The sequence below is a fragment of the Nymphaea colorata genome, chromosome 9 (genome assembly GCF_008831285.2).
Source record: "Nymphaea colorata isolate Beijing-Zhang1983 chromosome 9, ASM883128v2, whole genome shotgun sequence".
NCBI lineage: Eukaryota > Viridiplantae > Streptophyta > Magnoliopsida > Nymphaeales > Nymphaeaceae > Nymphaea > Nymphaea colorata.
Window position 1 is genome coordinate 17849693 of NC_045146.1, and position 22689 is coordinate 17872381.

The window sequence follows — 22689 nt, forward strand, 5'->3', positions numbered from 1 at the left end:
TCTCTCTCTCTCTCTCTCTCTCTCTCTCTCTCTCTCATGGAGGAAGTCCTTTCATTCTTGTGGAAGAAGGTGGTCAGGAAAGTGGTGGGTGTGGCTGAAGATGAGATACGCAAAGTTGCTTCTGTGGAGGATGAACTGGACAACCTGAAGCAAAAGCTGGAGTTGATCCAACCATTTCTCAGGGATGCTCACAACAAGCAGTTCGCCTCGAAGGAGGTCAAGGACTGGATAACCAGGCTCAATGAGGTCGCCTACGATGCTCATGATGTTATTGACCTGCACCAAATCCAGTGTAGAGACATGCCCACCGTTTCCAACCCAATCAAGGTACGGAAACTCTTGACCTCGCTTTCTAGTCGTCAAAGATATTCCCAAATTGCTAGAGGCATTGCTGACAAGATAAAAGAGATCAATGGGAGACTCGACGTGTTATACGAGGAGAAGGATCTCTTTGGCCTTGCATTGATGCCGGATGAAGCATGTTCAAGTGAGGAGACCAGCGGGTTTCTACGGGAAGAACGCCAAACAACTTCAGCCATCACCGAACCGAGCATGATTGGGAGGGAAAAAGATGAAGAATTGGTGGTCAAGTGGCTGGTGCAGGAACCAAATCCACGGGAAAATGAAGAGGGTGCTTCTGTTATAGCCATTACTGGAATGGGTGGGATCGGAAAGACGGCCCTCGCCAAGAAGATCTACAACAATGGCAGCGTAAGAGATTGCTTTGAGAAACGCATGTGGGTGTGCGTCTCAGAGCGGCCGAATCCGTTGGACCTCTTCAGGAAGATCTTGGAGGAGGTTGGGGGAAAAGATGACGGCTTTAACCAGTTGATTGGCCTAAACGCTTTGCATTCTGAGATAAGCAACCATTTGAAGGATAGAAAGTTTTTGTTGGTTTTGGATGATGTATGGGAATTTGGATGGTGGCAGGAGCTGGGGAGCCTTTGGAAAGGTGGTACTTCAGGAAGTAAGGTCATGATAACTACCAGGCAAACTAAAGTTGAAGGTTTGGACTTCACTCACTTGCATCAACTTACATTCTTAACCGAGAAGCTGAGTTGGCAACTATTTGTAGATAGAGCACTAAGAAGAGGTGAGGTTGAGCAAGATCTTGATGGGGTGAGAGATGTTGGGAGAGACATAGTAAACAAGTGTGGGGGACTGCCCCTTGCTTTGAACGCTGTGGGCAGTATGTTGCGCCACAAAGAAAGAAGGAGACCTGTTTGGCAAAATATTCTTGACAGCCCATTGTGGAAGTGGAGAGGCCCACAGAACAACAATGATGTTTTTGCTGCCATTGCCTTGAGTTACATGAACATATCTTTCCCCTTAAGGCAATGTCTAATCCACTGTTGCACATTTCCTAAGGACTATGAAATGAAAAAGGAAAGCTTAGTGAGGCTTTGGCTTGCAGAAGGTTTTATTCCAGAGGAAAAGGGAATCGATATGGAAGTTTTAGCAGAACGGTATCTGGAAGATTTGGTTGGTTGTAGCTTGCTTCAAACTGTAGCGAGTGACACAAAAGTGGCTGTGTACGCCTTACATGATATTGTTCATGACTTTGCTTTATTCATAAGAGGGGAAGAACATGTGAGTGTAGATCTCTTGAAAACTGGAATTGTTTCCCCTCAAGCGCGCGTTTTCTCATCAGTTGGTGCAGATTGTGTGCTTGAGATACTCATAAAGCATAATAAGCTACGAGCGTTAATAATGCTTCAGATTGATTTTTTCCCTGCCAGCAATTTTCTTGCATTTAAGCAGCTTAGAATACTAGATTTGAGCAGTAGTAACATCTTGGACTTGCCAGAGTCGATTGGGGATTTAGTGCTTTTGAAGTACATAAACCTTTCACAGACAAAAATCTTGGAGTTGCCCGAGTCCATTACCAAGCTCTATGACCTGCAAACGCTAGACCTTACCAACAGTGATGTACAAGACTTCCTGATAGAATTTCTTCTTTAGGTGCTTTGAGACATCTTGACTTAAGAGGAACATTTCTACTAAAATACCTGCCAAAAGGCATCGGGAAGCTAACTTGTCTGCGGACACTGAATAAGTTTGTGGTTGGTAGCAACTTAGGTGATGGGAGGGGAAGCAAGTTATGGGAGTTGCACGACTTGAACAGTTTAAGAGGGCACTTGACCATCGAGCACTTGGAAAGGGTTGATAACATAGAAGAGGCTAAACAAACTCAATTAAGTAGAAAAGAAAACCTGCAAAGTTTGATGCTATTTTCAGAAAGTACTTCTTCTCCAGAGAAAGTGGAGCTTCTTTACGAAGAGCTCCAGCCTCCAGAAGGCCTCATTGAATTAAGTATAATATGCTATGCTGGCGTTAACTTTCCCACCTAGATGAGCTCCAAAATATACTATTGTCTGGAGGAAATCACTTTCTGTGATTGCAAATTCCTGGAGTCATTGCCGAGCTTAGGCCATTTGCCCAATCTCTTGAGACTAGAAATAAGTGGTGCTGAAAGGGTTAAGGATTTTGACGTTACTTCAAACCACGTTGGTGGAAGAGCTGTATTTCCAAAACTAGAAAAATTGAAGTTGATAGACATGTTGAGCCTGGAGGAGTTTTTGTTTGATGCAGGTATAGAAACCATGCCATGCCTTCGATGGTTAAAAGTCTCTTTCTGCCCGAAATTAAGGGTGCTGCCATTCTTTCCGGCTCTTGAAGAACTAAGTATAAGAGGTGTGGAGGAATGGAAAGGATGGGCCATCAAAAAGGATGTAGAGATGCCTTGTTTGAAAAGAATGGATATTGATGGCAGGCCTCGTTCAAATCTGAAGTGCTTACCCAACTGTCCAAGTTTAGAGGACATGACAATTAGTCATTGCCATCAGCTGGCTGAAGATTCTACATTTAAAATGGAGAAACTAAAGCACCTAGAGATCATCAATTCACCTAAGCTAGCCCCATTGCTTGAAGGGATTCAAGATATGAAAGAACTGAAGTCTTTGGTTGTATGTGGTATGTCGAAGTTGCAACAATTATTGAATAAAAGCCCCCTTGATTTGCACAAACTTGAGTCTGTGAGAATCAAGGACTGCCACAAATTGGTTTCACTTCCACATGGATTGCACCTCAACAGATTGAAGAAATTGGCCTTAAAGGATTTGCCTCAACTTACTTCCTTACCTTCTATGCTTTTGGATAACATGAAAGCGCTAGAAGTGCTGGAACTTGGTCCGAACGTCCATTTCACAGAAGGGCATGGGCTACTGCAGAACCTGAATTTCTCAAGGCTTAGGTGTCTCAAAATATTTGGCTTCCATGAACTTGGAACAGAGTGGCTCAGGTGCAAAATGAAAAACATGGACCAACTGGAAGAGCTAGTTATAGAAGATTGTCCTAAGCTGGTGTCTATTTCAGATGTGTTGAAACATTATTCCCTTCCCAAACTTCGAATTATGCACATTGCTTGCTTATCTAGTTACAGAGTTCATACTAGGCAATGGAGAAGGTCGCTCACATGCTCATTGGTCATGAACTCCTTCAGGATGTGCAACCAACTGAGTGGGTTGGTAAACTTGAGTAGCAGGTTGGATGCCTTAATCATCAATTTGTTCCCTGGTCTTGACTCACTGCCAGATTGGATACAACAACTTCATCAACTGGAGTACTTGGTAATCGAGGATTCTGAAAATCTTACTCATTTACCGAACTGGTTGAGCAAATTATCCAAACTCAAACGCTTTCGGCTGACTCGTCTGCTGGAGCTAAGCAGTCTACCCGATGCAGTGGGAAGCCTCCGCCAACTTGAAGGGCTTTACATCCATTCATGTCCGAAACTGAATTTCCTGCCAAATGGGGTTCAGCATCTCTCAAGGCTTCATTATCTGTATATCTCTGATTGCAATGCTTTAGTTGAGCGCTGCCAAAAGGAAGATAGGCACAAGATCTCCCATATTCCTGATTTATTTCTTGTGTAAACAGGTAACAAATGTCTGATCTCATCATAGATCGCCAAGCAACTGAAGAGATTGCTTTGCCGCAAACACAATCTGTTGTTTCCCAGTGTTCTGTTTTATCTTTGTTTTTTTGTCACGTCGAAATTTTTGGACAAATTTATGCAAATTCTTCTATGTTACTATGTTCCTTGTCACTGTCTACCATGTGGCTGCAAAAGTATGGATCGTTTCATATCTGATTTAATATACTACCTGTAATTTCGTACTCACATGTTCACCAAACTGGGTTTGTTAAGTGTTGCTCATCTAAATTGATCAGACGATAAGACCAAGTTATGAACTTGCTTGAATTCGGACGAAAACAGATAGAAGTCTTGTTACTTTGGCATCTGGGTAGCTTTCTTTCACTGCTTTGGTCCATGCCCGACCAATATGGCACAGCAGATTCAAATTGGATCTGGATTTATATTCCAGTCTGCAGTTTAGGTTGTAGCCCTTCAAATTTGGATCTAACTAGATGATCACGAATCCGGCCAACTCATGAAGGCCACCTATTTGATCGGACATACTCGGACACGAACTACCCCTTTTACCTTGGTAAGTGGTTGAAAATTACAAGCTCTCCATCTTGGTCTCAATATATTATAGTTACTGCGTCGATAAATTTCACAAGATTAAACATATGGGTGATGACGTGATTGAATTTGAGAACTTCATCTTTGCGGGTGCCCTGATAACTTGTGCTTGCAGGTTTAAGCCGTGTTTGATTACTAGATAAAGCTTTTACCACAAATTGTAGATCTCACGATTTTTTTTATTTTTTTTTATTTTATGTCAAACAAAGCAACTTTTCTTCTAAATATGCCAGAGGGGACCGTGCCCAACCAAATCCAGTTGAAGATCTTCTCTATGCTGATCAGCAGACCTAGCAAGCAGGTAGGTCATGAACAGGAGCCGAAAATCCCCAGAAAACGGGTTGTCATATAATAATGCAAATACTTTGTTTTAAAAAAGGTTGGAGATAAAGAAATAGTAATAGATAGCATTTGTATTAAAATAAAACAAATAAAGTTAAATAATAATATCTGAAAAGAGAACTGATAAATTGGTGACATTCCGAACAAAATAACATGAAAATATTCTGTTTCTGTACTGCCTGTATCACTCATGAGCAAGTTGCATTTTATCTACACTGCAAGCCAAACAACTCTGCGACTTCTCAAGATTAGGTGAGGTCTACAAATTGATGAAATATATAGTAATACATGTGCACAGTAGACTCGCCCTTGTCTCCGTTTACTTTATTAGTTATACCAATGCTATTTATGCGTAGACGATCTGCAGTTGTACTATTGAGCATCGGTGGATTGATATTAATATCACACTTGGTAATTGCCCTCGAGAGATTAAGTGAACTTTGCCCTCGATGTTGCTTAAGCAATGGCTTGATTAGTTATACGTGCCAAAGTTCTTATATATGTATTAGCAAACATGAGGGCCCGTTTGATTGCCCGGGTAAAAAGAGAGAAACGGGTGAAATGTGTACCGGCGGGTGGAATTTCACCCACCGACTTATCAAACGTCGTAAAACTTCACCAGTTTTTCTTCTTTTGAGCGGCTCAAATTTCACCCGCTCCATTTTTTTCTTCCCTCATTTCTTTCACTCATCTCCTCTCCAGTCTACGGCACCCTCGACCGCAACCCTTCCTCCCTCGCAATCCTTGACGCCAACCCTTCCTCCAGTCGACGGCAACCCTCGTCTTCCTCGCTCTCACGATCCAGGCTCTGCTCTGCCCTCCAACGCTCCCATCTGCCCTCCTTCCCATTTGAAGCCCATCTTCCTCTCTGCCCTCCAACGCAGCAACGCTCTCATCTGCCCTCTTTCCCATTTGAAGCCCATCTTCCCCTCTGTCCTCCAACGCAGCAACGCTCTCATCTGCCCTCTTTCCCATTTGAAGCCCATCTTCCCCTCTGTCCTCCAACGCAGCAACGCTCCCATCTGCCCTCCTTCCCATTTAAAGCCAATCTTCCCCTCTGCCCTCCAACGCTCGTGCCTTCTTGTCTCCCGGCTGAGCTAACTTTAATCTCGTTCCTTTTCTGTTAATTTCTTGTATCTTTGGAATTTTGATTCGTGTTGTTTTTTGTTTCTCGCATTTTTCTATAGGACAACAGGGAACAATAATGGTAATGCTTATATTCCTATCTGTTTCCATGGATCACTTGTTTGGTAAGTTTGAATGGGCTGAAGTCGTCTACTCAATTGTTTATCCATGATTTGACTCTCTCTTCCTGTGAAAATCAGATTCAGCCGCTACCAACATATAATTTGACAAAATCGATAGATCTTTTAGCAGATCTGCTATTGATACAAGAAATCGATAGATCTCTTGTTTTGTTGACAGCAGCTTGGTGTTGATTTTCATTCCTGCTATTATCTTGATGAGGGAAACATTTTCTTGAGTATATTAGAAGTTCAGACCTGCTTTGCAACATGACATTGGATTATTTTGAATTTTGGAATTAAGTTAATACAACTTTAGTCGTAGTTTTGAAAGATCATTTTTCAATTTCTTCCCAGGTCAAATTGGGGAAGAGAAGAAAACAAAAAACTACTAACAATTCTAAAAAAGTCTCTTCATTTTTTTACCTTGTGCATCAAACAAGGTTAAATTTACCATTTTAAATTCTTTCTGTGCATCAAACAAAACCTCAAATTGAAAAAGGGGAAATTTCATCCTCTAATTTTTTTCAAAAAAATTTACCATGGTCACGTTAAATTTCACCCAACAATCAAACGAGCCCTGAATGACTGATAGAATATCATGGTTTTTTTACCGCACTTATGACTTACATTTTTCTTTTTCATAGAGATATTTTAGATATTATCTTTTATTTTATGCATATATAATAGATTAGCTATATAAAATAAAAACGTAGTATCTAAAATCTCTCAATGAAAAAGAACTACTTTATTTTAAAAGAAAGTCAGTCAACGAGTGTGACCAAACATTAAACGTGACAGATGCGATGAATGGTACAGTAAGAATCAACTTGTGGTTCTTAATAAAAGGTGACATTGGTTGCCTCTTCCAATTCAAACCACTTGTCAATAATGAATCGCCATTGCCTGTTCCAAAACTAGTTCACATGTAAAGCTACGTAAGAACATATAATCGCTGCAGAAAACAAATGCTTATAATAATATTATATATGGTAGGCGAACCAATCTCTCAGGAACAAAAACTTGAATTTCTGCTGCAAACACAATCCGCCTTTTCCAGTGTTTTGTTTCATCTTTTTTTTTTGCCATGCTGAAATTCTTAGACATATTTGTGCAAGTTCGTCTATGTCACTATGTTCCTTTGTCATTGTATACCATGTGGCTGCAAAAGTTCATATCTGATTTGAAATAATACCTGTACTTTTGCACTCGCATGTTCACCAAACTGGGTTTGTTGAGTGTTGTTCATCTAAATCGATCAGACCAGTAAGACAAGTTACAAAACTTGCTTGAATTCAGATGAAAACAGATAGAAATCTGGTTACTTTGGCATCAGGGTAGCTTTCTTTTACTACTCTGGTTCATGTGCGATCAATATGGCACAGCAGCTTCAAATTGGATCAGGATTTAGATTCCAGCCTGCTGTTCATGTGCGAATCCGCCCGACTCATGAAGGCCACCTATTTGATACGGACATAAACCACCCCTTAGTAAAGTGGTTCAAAATCCGAAGCTCTCCATCTTGATCTCAATATATTATAATCACCGGGTTGATAATTTTCACAAGTTTAGATGTACAAGGACATTGGTTCACAAAGACTATTTTGTGGAAGTTTTCCATGTAAATTAATGAGTTGATGTACGAAGACATGAGCAATTCAAAGAGTGAGGAGGTTGATGACGAAACTATAGAAAATAAAAGGCAAAGCAAAAGAGTGACGAACGCTTTGGCAATTTAAGGATATATATTACCCGACTTGACAAAGGATGCCGGTACCTATTGGTTTTTGATATATTAGATTAGATGCAAATATGCAATGTAAGCTTACGGAAAAAATACTATAGTATGATGCATTTGAAGTTTTCTAGAACGAGTAAAAGCTTTGGTTCAAAAGACACAACGCATCAGATTTTTTCTTTTCTTGGTATTGCATATATGGTTTCGTAAAGCAAATCATTGATGTTATTATTATTAATGTTTTTCAAATATTATGATTTTATTTTCTTTTAAAAACAATATAGAACTTCTTAAAAGACCACGCATGAGGGGAGACTGGCTGCTACGCGGAGAAAAAAAAAATCTCATATTAAAATTTCCAAAAATTCATGACCTACCTCTTATCCCAACCCTTTTTCCTCCTCAAATTTTTGAAAAGATACGAATGGCAACTTCATGGCATATGTTGCTACTAAAAACGCGCTAATGATAGGTTGCATTGCATCTAAATGATTTCATTCTGGCTTCAAGATTTTTTCCAATTTCTATTGTACCGCATCTAATCTCGATCCAAATTCAAAGGCATTCCGCTGTTCTGAAATGGACTTCAGAATCTCGATCCGAAATCTACGCCATGCATTCTGCTGTTCTGAAATTCACTTCAGGTAGAAAACCCTTGGTAAACTTGAGGGGGCATTTTTTGGAACGCAGTGTTCTATGAATCTCTCGGACACATTCATGCGATGCTGCATCGTTCCCATTACCAAATGCCCTTTTTACAAGCAACAAACAACACCGGAATGAATATAGAAATTTATTATGTCCTCTACTTTCGCACATCCAGACAAGACATACACATGTAATATATAGTGGTTTCTTTTCTAATTGCCTCAGATGTACCAAAAGTGGTGACATTTATCATGTCAAAACCAACTAAACATTTGAAAGCCGATGAAAACCACAACGGTCATTGAGGTTAGAACAACCGTGGACCAATGTAATAGAAATATAGATTGCAGCAACAGAAATACCAAGATTACAGTTCTAGAGTATCACATTAAACCAAAAGTTGTGCCAAAACAAACAAGACTATACATGTAAACACATGTAGATATATTGAAACTGTGAAACACATCCAACTCGATCAGTGGCTGATGGCATCAAAACAATTAAGTAGAAACTAGAAACGGCACATGATGAAAAAACTTCAGCAGCTGCTCAGCATGATCTCCAAAATTCTTGGTAACCATCTCAGAAATACAACGTTATTGTAGTTGAGATTTCAAAGACATGCAAGAGGAGGAAATGAAAGATGGATGTGAAATTTCAGTTGTCATACTCAATCTATCGGGGATTTTAACCAAGTAACTAAGCCCTTATTTTATAGTTGCGAAAACAATGGCTATGTATCGAAAAGGTTATAAGATGCTAAGCCTATTTTTGGAGCTAAGACCAACGATTGGTTCCAAAATAGAATTCCTCTGGGGAAGGTGCCTTATGTGCATAAAACCTGGGAAATCTGAACGGTGGTTTAAAACTGCAACAAACAGAAAAAAGAAATTGTACATGATTAGCGATAATATTTGCATCGAGTAGAATAAAAGTTCTGTAGAAATATGTAGAGTGTAATCAGTGTGGCCAACAACACCACTACAAGTCTACAAGAAAGAAATCTAAGGCACTACACATAGACAAATGGAAATACTTGTCTATTATGGTAGCAAAAGTTGAGATAACTTCTGATTCTCAAGCATCTGGCAAATTCCTAGCATCATCACAAAGGACGGGGACCAAGTCCACCATTGGTGGCACAAACCGTCTTCCAATGTCAGACTAATCTTCAGCCTTGTCCACAAAAGTCGATCACCTTCAGTGTTTCCCTCTTCAATCACCTGTTTGATAGGCACAAATCATTGATTAAACCACCACAAACCGATGGCCCTACTTATTCAATAAGGCAGCTCTCTGATTACAAGTATCCAATTCATGTCACCTCCAACATTTCACATGTGATGTTCTCGATGGGTATGGACCTCCTTAAGTATATGCTATTTGAGCTGAGTTAACTGTACATCCTAACTGAAGCATGGAAACATTTAGTGACAAGACACCAAAACATTTTTCTTTGTTGCAACTCTATGGTGCTTGTTCTTGTCAACTTTTCGGATCCACATCACCTAAAAGCAAAAAGGAAGACTTAGAGAAATACATGTACATGTTAAGCATATCCAAATTCCAAAAACATCAACGACATTTGAGATAAATAATGTTCCCAGTGAAATAGCAACTGTTTAATTTTTTTTTTGGGTCAAGAAATCCAAACAAAGACAATATCAAAATCTCCTATAAACAAGTCAAAAGCAAATTGGAGAGATAGAAACCAGCTCTTTTAATGATAAGGAAGAAAACAAATTTTGCCGTGGCTTTTATCTAGCCAATTAAGCTTTCTTCTTTTATTAATGCTATTGCTCAGGACAAGATACTACCATTGCTCGTCGCTTGTAAAACCAGTTCCATTTTATTAACCAACAATAACCAGTCCTAAAACAAGACTATGTATATGTATAAAACATAGCCACAAATAATGTCTTGGAGTTTTAAACGGCGAGGTTTTTCTCTAGTATTTCTCTGGTATAATACGGCGGGCTTGAAAAATATGAGAAAAAAGGGGGGGAAATGGTATTTTTTAAATAAAAAATCTTAAAATCTTCCTAAAAATTAGGAAAAGATAAAATAAATGAGAAACTAATAAGACAACAACAAAAAGAAGAAATACATAACAAAAAAATTAGAAAATGAACACAATCGGGCAAAAAAATGGATAAGTAACTATTAGGTATTAACTATTAATTATTACTTACCTATAAATCAGGAATGAAGAGACAAATCAGAAATAAAGAGAACATAATACATATTAAGTTATTAACCCGTTATGCAAAAATCAGAATCAAACTAATGCATAAGTAACATCAAGTTTATAGCCCTCATGGCTTTACAACACAATTTAAATAATTCTTAACAGCGATAGAGTTTCTACGTTTTAATGCACATATGCAAATCGACTGAAACAAAAAATTGAAACTAATCGATTGAAAACAAAAAAGCTAGAAAGCAGAAACTAGCGGACATAAACAAAAAGTAGAAACCATCAAACGTATTACCTACCTCAAAATGTCCAATGCACATATGCAAATGGACTGAAAAGCTAACGGAAATCCTACCTGAGCACGCGAGCGTGATCGGATATAGCTGTTGGAGGTCTGCACGGTGCCGGAAAATGCACCAGTCCGTTGGAGGTTTAATGTTGCTGCAACTTGACCCAAACAAGGAGGCGACAGTCTGCTCCGCCGGTGAGTTTGAGGTCCTAAACCTCGCCGGAAATTGAAATCGCCTAGATTTAACGTCTAAATGTTTTTAACTTCTAAGTTTTACGTTTTAATCATTTTTTACCCAAACTACCAAATTTTTTCAAAATTACAGTTGATGCCACCGCCTGAAATAAAACTGTCTTTTAAAAAAGACGCGAAAAAATGCTTTTTTACGTGTTTTTTTTGTTTTTCTGTTTTTTTGAAAAAAACTCGTTTTTTTCCTGTATTATTTGGCATTCGATTTTCAAGCATTTTTTTTCACGTTTTTTTTTTTGAAAATAATGCATTTTCTGTAGCTATATAAAGCCAAAAAAACCTGAATTTAAACTTTCTAGTTCCTGTTCAGCATCGTGGGAACAGACGGAATGTAATTTCCAGTTTAAAATTATGCCCTAATATCTAGGGGCTATGCGATCCAAGATTGGCAAATGCACTGACCATAATATGTGACTTTTCCATTTTAAGATCTGCCTAGTTTGACTATAATATCCAGTCAAACTTTCAACAAGCCCATTTCATTTGGAGGAAGACATTTTAGTGAGAAGCAGACCTACAGGCTGATGAAGGAACCGAGAGGCAGATGCAATGTAAATAAGAACCCAAACCCATTATTATCGTGCGGCAATCACATAATAAAATAATGATATATTTTAAAATTTTTAAATAACTTAAAAGTTACCTGATAATATCCACTGATTCACTTCAAGTATCCGCAATTTTCATCTTTTATTTTCTTCAGAAAATATGACATCTGAGGTTGGGGAACTTGTGCTGGCCTTGGCTTTGCGTTCGCCACCACTCAGCTAGAGGAGAACAGCCGCTGATGTTCAAGTATTGAAGCCTGGGGAGACTTGAAAGCTCATCTGGCAAGGAACTCAACTTTGGACAGGAATAGATATAGGGACTTTGGAGCCCTTTGAGACCTTCGAATGCTACTGCTGGCACTTCTACCAACTCTAGCAGATAATCTAACGCCAAATATTGTAGTTGGGACAGTTTGTTCAACCAATGAGGCAAACGAGTGAGATGAGGACTTTCATGAACTCCCAACCATTCCAACTGGTGAAGCTGTTGAATCCACTTTGGTAGTGAGTCCACGCCAGGCAACACCCTAACCCTTAGATTCCATGCCTTGCTGCTAAACTGTACCATTAAATCAGCCAACTTGTCGCTCATTTCCACAAAATATATGACTAAGTCACATTCCATGTTTCCAAGGACAGCCATATCGGGTCATCACTGGCCAAGCTGACCAGTCGTAAACGTTGAAGGTTGCGGAGGGGGTGTTGTTTGAGAACATTTATGATGGAGATCAGTAGTCTGGGACAATCCTCTATGACTAGCTCTTTCAACTGAAGCATGTCACTTATTCTACTCTCCAACCACTCTGCTCCTAGATCGTGAAACCCACTTACTCTCAACCTCTTCAACCTTTCTATTCCTAACCGGGCTATAAGCTCCTCTACATGCACAGACCCAAGGATATGACCCAAGTCCAGCTCTTCAAGCGCCCTGAGACTATCCAAAAACGTCGTAGATAATGACTGGAGTTGAGGCAAGTTCCTTAAACTCAGAGACTTCAATCCCATTGTACTAGCAAATGTCATAGACAATGACTGGAGCCGAGGTAAGTTCCTTAAACGTAGCCTCTTTAATCATGTGATAGCTGGTATTGAAGATAGATTCTAGCAGTCTTCAATCACCAATGACTCAAGCTTGCCATCTTGAAGTCCTTGGAGAAGAGAATATTCTAGATTTGGACAAGAAAAAACTTCCAAACGCCTCAGCTCTTTTAGCTTCAGCATGCTGGTCAAAGTAACGGACAGACATCTGCTTATTGTTGCCTTTACTAGCCCAGAAGAGAGACTTGGCAATTCAACCAGCTCGTTACACGAACTAATGAACAATTCCTCCAATTTTGGATAACTGGGTAAATGCTTCAATTTTTTACTTGACGAAATGCGCATTTTCTTCAGACATGACGTATCTCTTTCCTTCGCCATGGGCCAACCAGCCCACTCAGCCATGTACTCGATTGCTAGTTTCTTGAGGGTTGAAAAGAATGGGATCACCCTTAAATTTGGGCACTTTATGATATGCAACTCCTCAAGGCAAGACATATTCTCTACCTTTGAATCAAACTTCCACTCCTCCAAACTCTCCATGATCCACAACTCTAGTGTTTATAGCTTGGGAAATGCAACTTTTCCACACACGTGGTCGTAGGTAGTATCAAACACTTTGATCATGTCGACACAAGATATAATTAAGTCCTTAAGATTGGGCAAAAACTCGAGGTTGGGCAAGTTTGTCAAGAATTTGCAGTCCCTTATATTTATTTTCCGCAAACAAGAGTATGTGAAAGAACTAATCCAGGTAGAAAACTTCTTACCTGGATAACCATCAATACTAAAACATTCAACGGCTCTTGGTGGTTCCATCCGCTCATAAACTCGCTCTACTTTTTCTATGACAGCTTTATTAAATTCAATCACATATTTGCTGTCACAAGATAAATGCAATCCATGCAGACTTTTTTTTCTTTTTAATTCTGCATGGTCAGTCTCTTCTATGCTACCGACTCTTTCTAAGTGCTCTATTCTCAAATTTTCTATTAAACAGTTTAGTTCACGCAGCTCCGATAAACTGCTTTTCATGCTTCCATCCATTGTTCTACAGCTACCGACCACAAATTTGGACAGTGTTTGCAAATAAGTCAGCATCCCGATTTCACTTGGTAAAAACTCCAGCAGTTCTGTTCCATGGATATCAAGATGTCTTAAGGAACCTAATGCTGAGATCTTGTTTGGAAGTCTCTTTACCTTGCTATAACACGGGATCAATGTCTGCAACTCACGAAGTCTAGTGATGGATTCAGGCAACTCAAATATTCGTGCACCTAAAAGATTGATATACTTCAAGAGCATCAGGTCCCCAATAGACTCCGACAATTTTGAAAATTTGTCCCATTGCAAATCCAACACCCTTAACAACCTAATATAAACAAAATTAAAGGTAAATAGGCAATCGACCTCACGACACATTAATCCCCTCAAATTCTCTTGTCCTCTCAGTGTCTCCGATGAACAACGTCCACCAACTGATGAAACATAGCGAGCATGATGAGAAACCAATTCAGAGTTCAATTGATCTGTGCTCACATATTCCTTCTCTCTCATGTAAAGAGCAAAGTTATGAACAAGATCATTTAAGGTGTATTTCTCATTTCCTGCATTTTGCATCAAGCTACGGCCAACCAAGGTATGCAAACAGCTTTCTACTGTAATCTCCATCTTCACACCTTCTTCCTTCAAAATAAAACAATCTGCAACCCAAAGCCTCACTAAATCTGTCTTCTCCATTTCAAAATCATTGGGGTGCACGCAAACGTCATAGACAATGATTGGAGCCGAGGTAAGATTCTTAAACGTAGCCTCTTTAATCCTGTGGTAGCTCGTATTGAAGATAGATTCGAGCAGTTTTCAATCACCAATGGCTCGAGCTTGCCATCTTGAAGTCCTTGGAAAAGAGAATATTCTATATTTGGACAAGAAAAAACTTTCAAATGCCACAACTCCTTTAGCTCCATGATGCTGGTCAAAGTAACGGAGGGACAGTTGCTTATTGTTACCTCTACTAGCCCAGAAGAGAGATTGACAATTCAACCAACTCATTACACAAACCAATGAACAATTCCTCCAATTTTGGACAACTGGGTAAGAACTTCAATTTTTTACTTAATGAAATGCTCATTTTCTTTAGACATAGCATCTCCCTTTTCTTTGCCATGGGCCAACTTTTCCACTCTTTCATTTAGCTCCATGATGCTGGTCAAAGTAACGGAGGGACAACTGCTTATTGTTGTCTCTACTAGCCTAGAAGAGAGACTTGGCAATTCAACCAACTCATTATACGAACCAATGAACAATTCCTCCAATTTTGAACAACTGGGTAAAAGCTTCAATTTTTTACTTAATGAAATGTTCATTTTCTTCAGACATGGCATATCTCTTTCCTTTGCCATGGGCCAACCTTCCCACTCATTCATTTGCTAGATTGTTAGTTGCTTGATGGTTGAAAAGAATGGGGTCACCCTTAACTCTAGATAATTTTCGATTTGCAACTCCACAAGGCAAGACATATTTTCTACCTTTGGATCAAACTTCCACTCCTCCAAGCGAAATATCTACAACCGTAGTGTTTCTAGCTTGGGAAATGAGACTTTTCTACACACGTGGTCGCATGTAAGATCAAGCACCCTGATCATGTTGATACTAAATATAGATAAGCCCACGAGATTGGGCAAGAACCCATGGTTGGACAAGTTTTCCAAGAATTTGCAGTCCCGTATGTCAATTTTTTGCAAGCAAGAGTATGTGCTAGAACTAATCCAAGAGGGAGACTTCATACCCGGATAACAGTCAATACTAATATTTTCAATGACTGTTGGAGGTTCCACCCGCTCATAAACTTGTTGTACTTTTTCTATGACAACTTTATTGAATTCAATCTCATATTTGCTGTCACAGGATAATTTCAATCCATGCAGACTTTCTTTTCTTTTTAATTCTGCATGGTGAGTTTCTTCTACGCTACCGACTCTTTCAAAGTGCTCTATTCTCAAATTCCCTCTTAAACAGTTTAGTTCACGCAGCTCCGATAAACTGCTTCCCATGCTTCCATCCAATGTTCTACCGCTGCCGACCACAAATTTGGACAACGTTTGCAAACAAGTCAGCATCCCGATTTCACTTGGTTAATACTCTAGCAGTTCTGTTCCATGGATATCAAGATGTGTCAATGAACTTAATGCTGAGATCTTGTTTGGAAGTCTCTTTAACTTGCTATAACATAGGATCAATGTCTGCAACTCACGAAGTCTAGTGATGGATTCAGGCAACTAAAATATTCGGACACCTGGAAGATTGATGTACTTCTAGAGCATCAGGTCCCCAATAGACTCCAGCAGTTTTGAAAATTTGCTCCACCGCAAGTCCAACACCCTTAACCAACTAATAGAAACAAAATTGAAGGTAAATAGGCAATCGACCTCACGACACATTAATCCCCTCAAATTCTCTTGTCCTCTCAGTGTCTCTGATGAACAACGTCCACCAACTGATGAAACATAGCGATCTTGATGAGAAACCAATCCAGAGTTCAATTGATGTGTGCTCACATATTCATTCTCTCTCATGTAAAGAGCAAAGTCATGAACAAGATTATGTAAGTTGTATTTCTCATTTCCTGCATCCTGGATCAACCTACGGTCAACCAATGTGTGCAAACAGCTTTCTGCTGTAATCTCCATCTCCACACCTTCTTCCTTCAAAATAAAACCTTCTGCAACCCAAAGCCTCACTAAATCTATCTTCTCTATTTCAAAATCCTTGGGGTACACACAAACGTCATAGACAATGATTGGAGCCGAGGTAAGATTCTTAAACATAGCCTCTTTAATCATGTGATAGCTCGTATTGAAGATAGATTCGAGCAGTTTTCAATCACCAATGACTCGAGCTTGCCATCTTGAAGTCCTTGGAGAAGAGAATATTCTAGATTTGGACAAGAAAAAACTTTCAAATGCCACAACTCCTTTAGCTCCGTGATGTTGGTCAAAGTAATAGAGGGACAACTGCTTATTGTTGCCTCTACTAGCCCAGAAGAGAGACTTGGCAATTCAACCAGCTCATTACACGAACCAATGAACAATTCCTCCAATTTTGGACAATTGGGTAAGAGCTTCAATTTTTTACTTAATAAAATGCTCATTTTCTTTAGACATGGCATATTTCTTTCCTTTGCCATGGGCCAACCTTTCCACTCTTTCATTTGCTGGATTGTTAGTTGCTTGAGGGTTGAAAAGAATGGGATCACCCTTAAATCTGGGTAATTTTCGATTTGCAACCCCACAAGGCAAGACATATTTTCTACATTTGGATCAAACTTCCACTCCTCCAAAAGAAACAACTGCAACCGTAGTGTTTCTAGCTTGAGAAATGCGACTTTTCCACACACGTGGTCGTAGGTAGTATCAAACACCTTGATTATGTTGACACTAAATATAGATAAGTCCACGAGATTGAACAAGAACCCAATGTTGGGCAAGTTTTCCAAGAATTTGCAGTCCCGTATGTCGATTTTCCGCAAGCAAGAGTATGTGCTACAACTAATCCAGGAGGAAAACTTCATACCTGGATAACAATCAATACTAATATTTTCAATGGCTGTTGGAGGTTCCATCCTTTCATAAATTTGTTCTACTTTTTTTACGACAACTTTATTGAATTCAATCCCATATTTGCTATCACAGGATAATTCCAATTCATGCAGACTTTTTTTTTTTTTTTTAATTCTGCATGGTCAGCCTCTTCTACGCTACCAACTCTTTCTAAGTCCTCTATTCTCAAATTCCTTTTTGAACAGTTTAGTTCACGCAGCTCCGATAAACTACCTCCCATGCTTCCATCCAATGTTCTACCGCTACCGACTACAAATTTGGACATCGTTTGCAAATAAGTCAGCATCCCGATTTTACTTGGTAAAAACTCTAGCAGTTCTGTTCCATGGATATGAAGATGTCTTAAGGAACCTAACGTTGAGATTTTGTTTGGAAGTCTCTTTACCTTGCTACAATTCAGGATCAATGTCTGCAACTCACGAGAGAATGAAATGAGAGAGAGAGAGAGGGCATTCTCAAAGCATAATAAATGAGTAAGAGAGAGGGTGTGCAATTACTGAAAAGAGAGAGATATGAAAAGCATAATAGGAAGAGAGAAAGAGTATGTAATTATTGAAGAGACATTGATGGAAAATTAAATGTGGCAGAGAAAAAGAAATAGTCTAATGGAGAGAGAGATACAACAACAAATTAAATGTGTCTGTGAGAAAGAGTTGAGAGAGAAAGTGGGAGTGTCATGAATGTTGAGAGAAAGAGCCAGTCAATTAAATGTCAATATATCACAGCCGATTTAGATTGGATCTGATTTTAGGTTGCTACCTGTTGGTTTAGGTTGTAGGCCTTCAAATTTGGATCTAAGTAGATTATCACAGATTGGGCCACCTAGCGTCTAGTGTCAATATATATATATATATATATATATATATATATATATATATATATATATATATATATATATATAGAGAGAGAGAGAGAGAGAGAGATAGAGAGAGAGAGATATCAAACCTTCGTATACCAGACTTTCATGAAAATCATTTAAGTCGTCATTTCTAAAATATCAAATTGTGGATGAGAGAGAGAGATATCAAACCTTTGTATACCAGACTTTCATGAAAATCATTTAGGTCGTCATTTCTAAAAGATCAAATTGTGGATGTTAAGTTGTGATGAATATAGAAGAGAACCTGTGAAGGAAGATGTTGAAGTCTCCCCATGCCTTTTCATTGAATGAAAATGAACGTACAGTCATCCATTCCGATGGTTTGGATTGCTCAATCAATTCATAGATTTGAAAATTCCTCAGAATTTAGAAACCGGACGTCCAAAAAGGATGGCAAAGAACGTCTTGTTTGAGAAGTCTGACGAATCGGAGGGGAAAAGGACCAAACTTTTCTTTTCTTTCTACAGAACAAACATGATTTCCTACAATTCATATTGACTTTTCATTCTACTACGTCGACGTCGACGCGTTGGCGTGATGGAGGCCAATTTCCACGATTTGGTTTTGCCGACTTTTCGTCCAACTGTCAGTTGTCTTTTAAGTTTCGGTGGCCCTTAAACCACTGTCACAAAAAATGTGTTTTCTTGCAAAAATATCTATCCATACAAAACGCATTTATTTTAAACAGAAAATAAAAAACATGAAAAAACACATATTATACATATACTATACCAATTTTTTGTGTTCTTTCATATTTTTTATAATTTTTAAAATTTACTAAATGTTTTTAAATTTTTTAAAAATTTATCAAGATTTTTTGATTTTATTGTCGAAATATACAACTTTTAAGTCGCCCTATAATAATTTTTTGTGACAATGCTTTAAACTGGTTAGTCATCACCAAACGAATGTGAAAGCTGGCAGCTGTCTGCTACAGTACAGTTTGAAACATCCAAAAAATTTGGAGAATATTAGCAATGGGCTCATAAAAACAGGCAAAAAAGAATAATGATAAATTTGAAAGTTATAATATTAGATGTGATGGCTCACTGGCCCTTGGCTTTGAAATTTTCACGACACATCTATCTGACTCGCCAAGCAGACATATAAGTCTCACCTAAGATTCTTCCTCTGCATTTTTGAGCACACGTAGAAGACCATCTTCCAAGTTGAAGTCATGTAAGGCAAAGTTCAGGAGAATCAAGCATCTTATTTGGCCTAGCTTATTCTTAAAGATCTATCTTATTATTATTATTAACTTTTTTTTTGTATTTTTCACATGTAAATGATAAGGCCAAGCCTAAAGGCGTGTTTGAATGGTGGTAAGATAGTTCGTGAGATTGAGAGTTTCAGATACCTCTCTTCTATGTTTCCTTGAGTTTTGTGTGGCAAATCACATGTATTTTTGGGATCAACATTTCAAAGTACATCTTTGAGACACTTTGTCTCAAAAGATGCATTATTATCAAAGGTTTTCCTTTAATAGATTTAAAGGATTAGAGGTAACTCGAACAGGCCGAAGCCTTTCTTACCTTGGGGTCTAAAGCTGCTTCAGGACTGGTAAAAAACTAAACATTTGTCAACTACTTTCCGCTATGATGGGGAAGGAGGTCATTGCATTGGTGCCCCCTCGATGGAGCGGACGGCGGGGGCTATGTCCCAACCGGCGCGGACCGTGAAGGATTTGGACGCCTCCTTCACCTGGTTCATGCACAACTCAAAGAGCTCCGGCGTCGGCGCATGCACCACTGGTCAGAGATCCCCAGGACGCAAAGTCAGGCACTCGTAAAGCCGCCTTTGTGTTTAATTAGTTTAAAAAAAGAAAAAAGGTTTTCTTTATTTAGTTTTACGAACACATAAGGGGAGTGCGGACAAAGGCGTGAGACTTATTAAATCATCACTCAACATTTTCAAAATTTAGCATTTTGCAGCCAGGAGTTAACACACAGTGTTAAGAATGTACTCCTAGAATTCTGCATTAAGAACACAGTGGCCTTCTTACAGTAGCTATCAAATTTATTAGGTTGCATTTGATAACCTCAAGTGCGTTTGGGAAGATCTTCATTCTAAACAAGTTTAAAATCTCAATAACGTGAATTTTACAAGTCAAAAAAAAAAAAGATGAGGTTAAGTCATTACGCAGGAATGAATTAATTTGTCCATCATAATAATGCATGGTCATTGCCTAAAAGTTATGAAATGAACTTTGAAATAATAACAGCAGGAAAAATCATATGCGATAATGACCAAAGAAAAAGAAAGAAACAGCAATGAGCCCTCGAATAGCCAAAAGGCCAAGAAAGGTATGATTCGAAGAACTTAGCGCTCGCTCTCGATAAATAGAAGTGCCAGTCTCGCATCTGAGACACCAGTTGAGCAGTACTGAGCTGCATCCATTGGAAGAGCTCGGGACCTTATTACTAAGTGGCTAGCGATGGCATCCACGCTTCTGCACGGATCCCACGACCACCCCCTGCAACATATGGGAACAATGGAGGCCTGCGTGGGGGCGGCAAATTGCGGTGCATGCGACCTCCCCTTCACATCGGGGAACGACCTTTTCGGTTGCCGCAGCTGCAGTTTCTTCCTCCACGGCTGCTGCACCATTATGCCGGCGTCGTTTCCAGCGCACCGTGCGCACCAACAGCACCCGCTCCGGCTTCTTTATGCTCCTGCCGACAGCGGCGGCTTTTTCCGTTGCGACATATGCGGGAGCCGTGGCCAAGGGTTCAACTACCACTGACAGACTTGCCAATTCAACGCCCATGTGCCATGCGTTAACCTGCCTCCGAAGGCACAAAGCCCAGCCCACCAGCATCGACTTCAGCTCCTGTTCAGCCCACCCGCCATGGGACGCACCTCCTGTGGCGTTTGCGGCCTTCAGATCCAGTATTGCTGCTACAGCTGCAGCCGCTGCAGCTTTTTTCTACACCCACGTAAGTATGTGAAATCTGTTTAATTATGTTAGGAGCCTTATGCATATGGAACTTTTCGTTACCCTCGAATTTGGAGTCGGTCCGTCCTCCATCTACTATAATTTTTGAACAAGAGACTTGGAGGCAGGATAACCCCTCCCACTCTAGTTAACAAAGAGTCATGCCCCCGGGCAATGAAACTTTAACTTTCTTAAATCAGTACGCCTTAACTCCCTCTTTCTGGTCATTGGATATGTTGAACTCATTTGACATGATTTACAGTGTTTATTGGCTCATACTTTCTTATTGTGCAATTTCATTGTATTCAAATATGAGTTTCATCTATCTTATAACCTTTTCGTGAATTTGCATTATGTGGTTCCATGACAGGGTGCCTCAATAGACAACCCAACACTGGATGCTCCAATAACCTCAACAGGGCTCCAATAACCAACGGGGCTTCACCAAACTTATAGTAAGACTCTTTCATTCTTATCTCTTCACGCCTGTGTGTGTCTATATATATATGTGTATAAGTTTCTAGTGGCATGTATTTCAAAACATTCATGGGTGACACGGCCTCTGCAAGGGGCCCCACCAGAACTAATTGAAAAAAAAAAAAGTTACACTAAGAAAATTGAAAATTTTTAGTTACTTAGTGTATTTTTTGGATTCGGTTTTACTTCGGCCCTACCCGGATAAGTTCATTGGACCATTTGGCCGGCTCCTAAAAAAAAATCCTCGCTCTGCCCTTGGACCTCTGGTTTTTATGTGCTTGAGACAAATGTTGCATCATTTGCCCAGCACATAACAGAACCATTTGGCACGTGAGAAAGCCTTCCAACAACAAATCGAGTCCCAATGCTCAAGCCAAATTTTTTTTTTGGTTGAGAGGTTCTAGAAACTTAAATTTCAAAGTGAAGGAGCACTCTTTTATGTGAAAAACTAAAAAATGATGATGTTTTCATATGTAAATAAGGTAAAATTTGAAGGCCGGTGTGGGCAATTGCTCACACCAGCTATAACGTAAGACCGCCACCATCCAGTTCCATCATGCCAAATCTAATGCTGCACTTAGGTCTATGCACCAGCCCAGTAGAACCCAAGTTTTGGCTTGAGTTGAAATGACCAAGTTTAAATTCACCTTACCCTTGTTATCAAGGAGGAAAACCATTGGAGCTCTTTATTCCTTTTGACAATAGTGGAGAATTTCTTCCACATATTCTCTTCACAAGCTTAATTGAGTTTACACATAGGTTTCTCCAGTTTTTGGCAGTTCTAGAAAATGAAGAGAGAGAGAGAGAGAACAAAACTTTATTATCAGTAACACGTCGCTGCCATTTTGAAATTGCTAGCTAAAACATAGTGTGGTTGACGCTCTGAAACCTCACCTCAAAGCTTGAGTTTTATGGAGATATACAGAGGGACAAGGA

At 39.4% G+C, this 22689-nt stretch overlaps 2 protein-coding genes and 1 pseudogene across 2 annotated transcripts; 2 read left to right on the plus strand and 1 right to left on the minus strand.

Annotated features, from left to right (window-relative positions):
- LOC116261063 (putative disease resistance protein RGA3) overlaps positions 1–22689 on the plus strand; it is a 27968-nt pseudogene continuing 5279 nt past the window's right edge.
- Positions 2352–3935, plus strand: LOC116261062 (putative disease resistance protein RGA3). Its single transcript, XM_031639667.2, has one exon. It carries the CDS (start codon positions 2352–2354, stop codon positions 3933–3935), a length of 1584 nt encoding a protein of 527 aa, XP_031495527.1.
- Positions 13404–14582, minus strand: LOC116260634 (disease resistance protein RGA2-like). The gene has a single exon (XM_031639082.1). The coding sequence runs from the start codon at positions 14580–14582 to the stop codon at positions 13404–13406; it is 1179 nt and encodes a 392-aa protein (XP_031494942.1).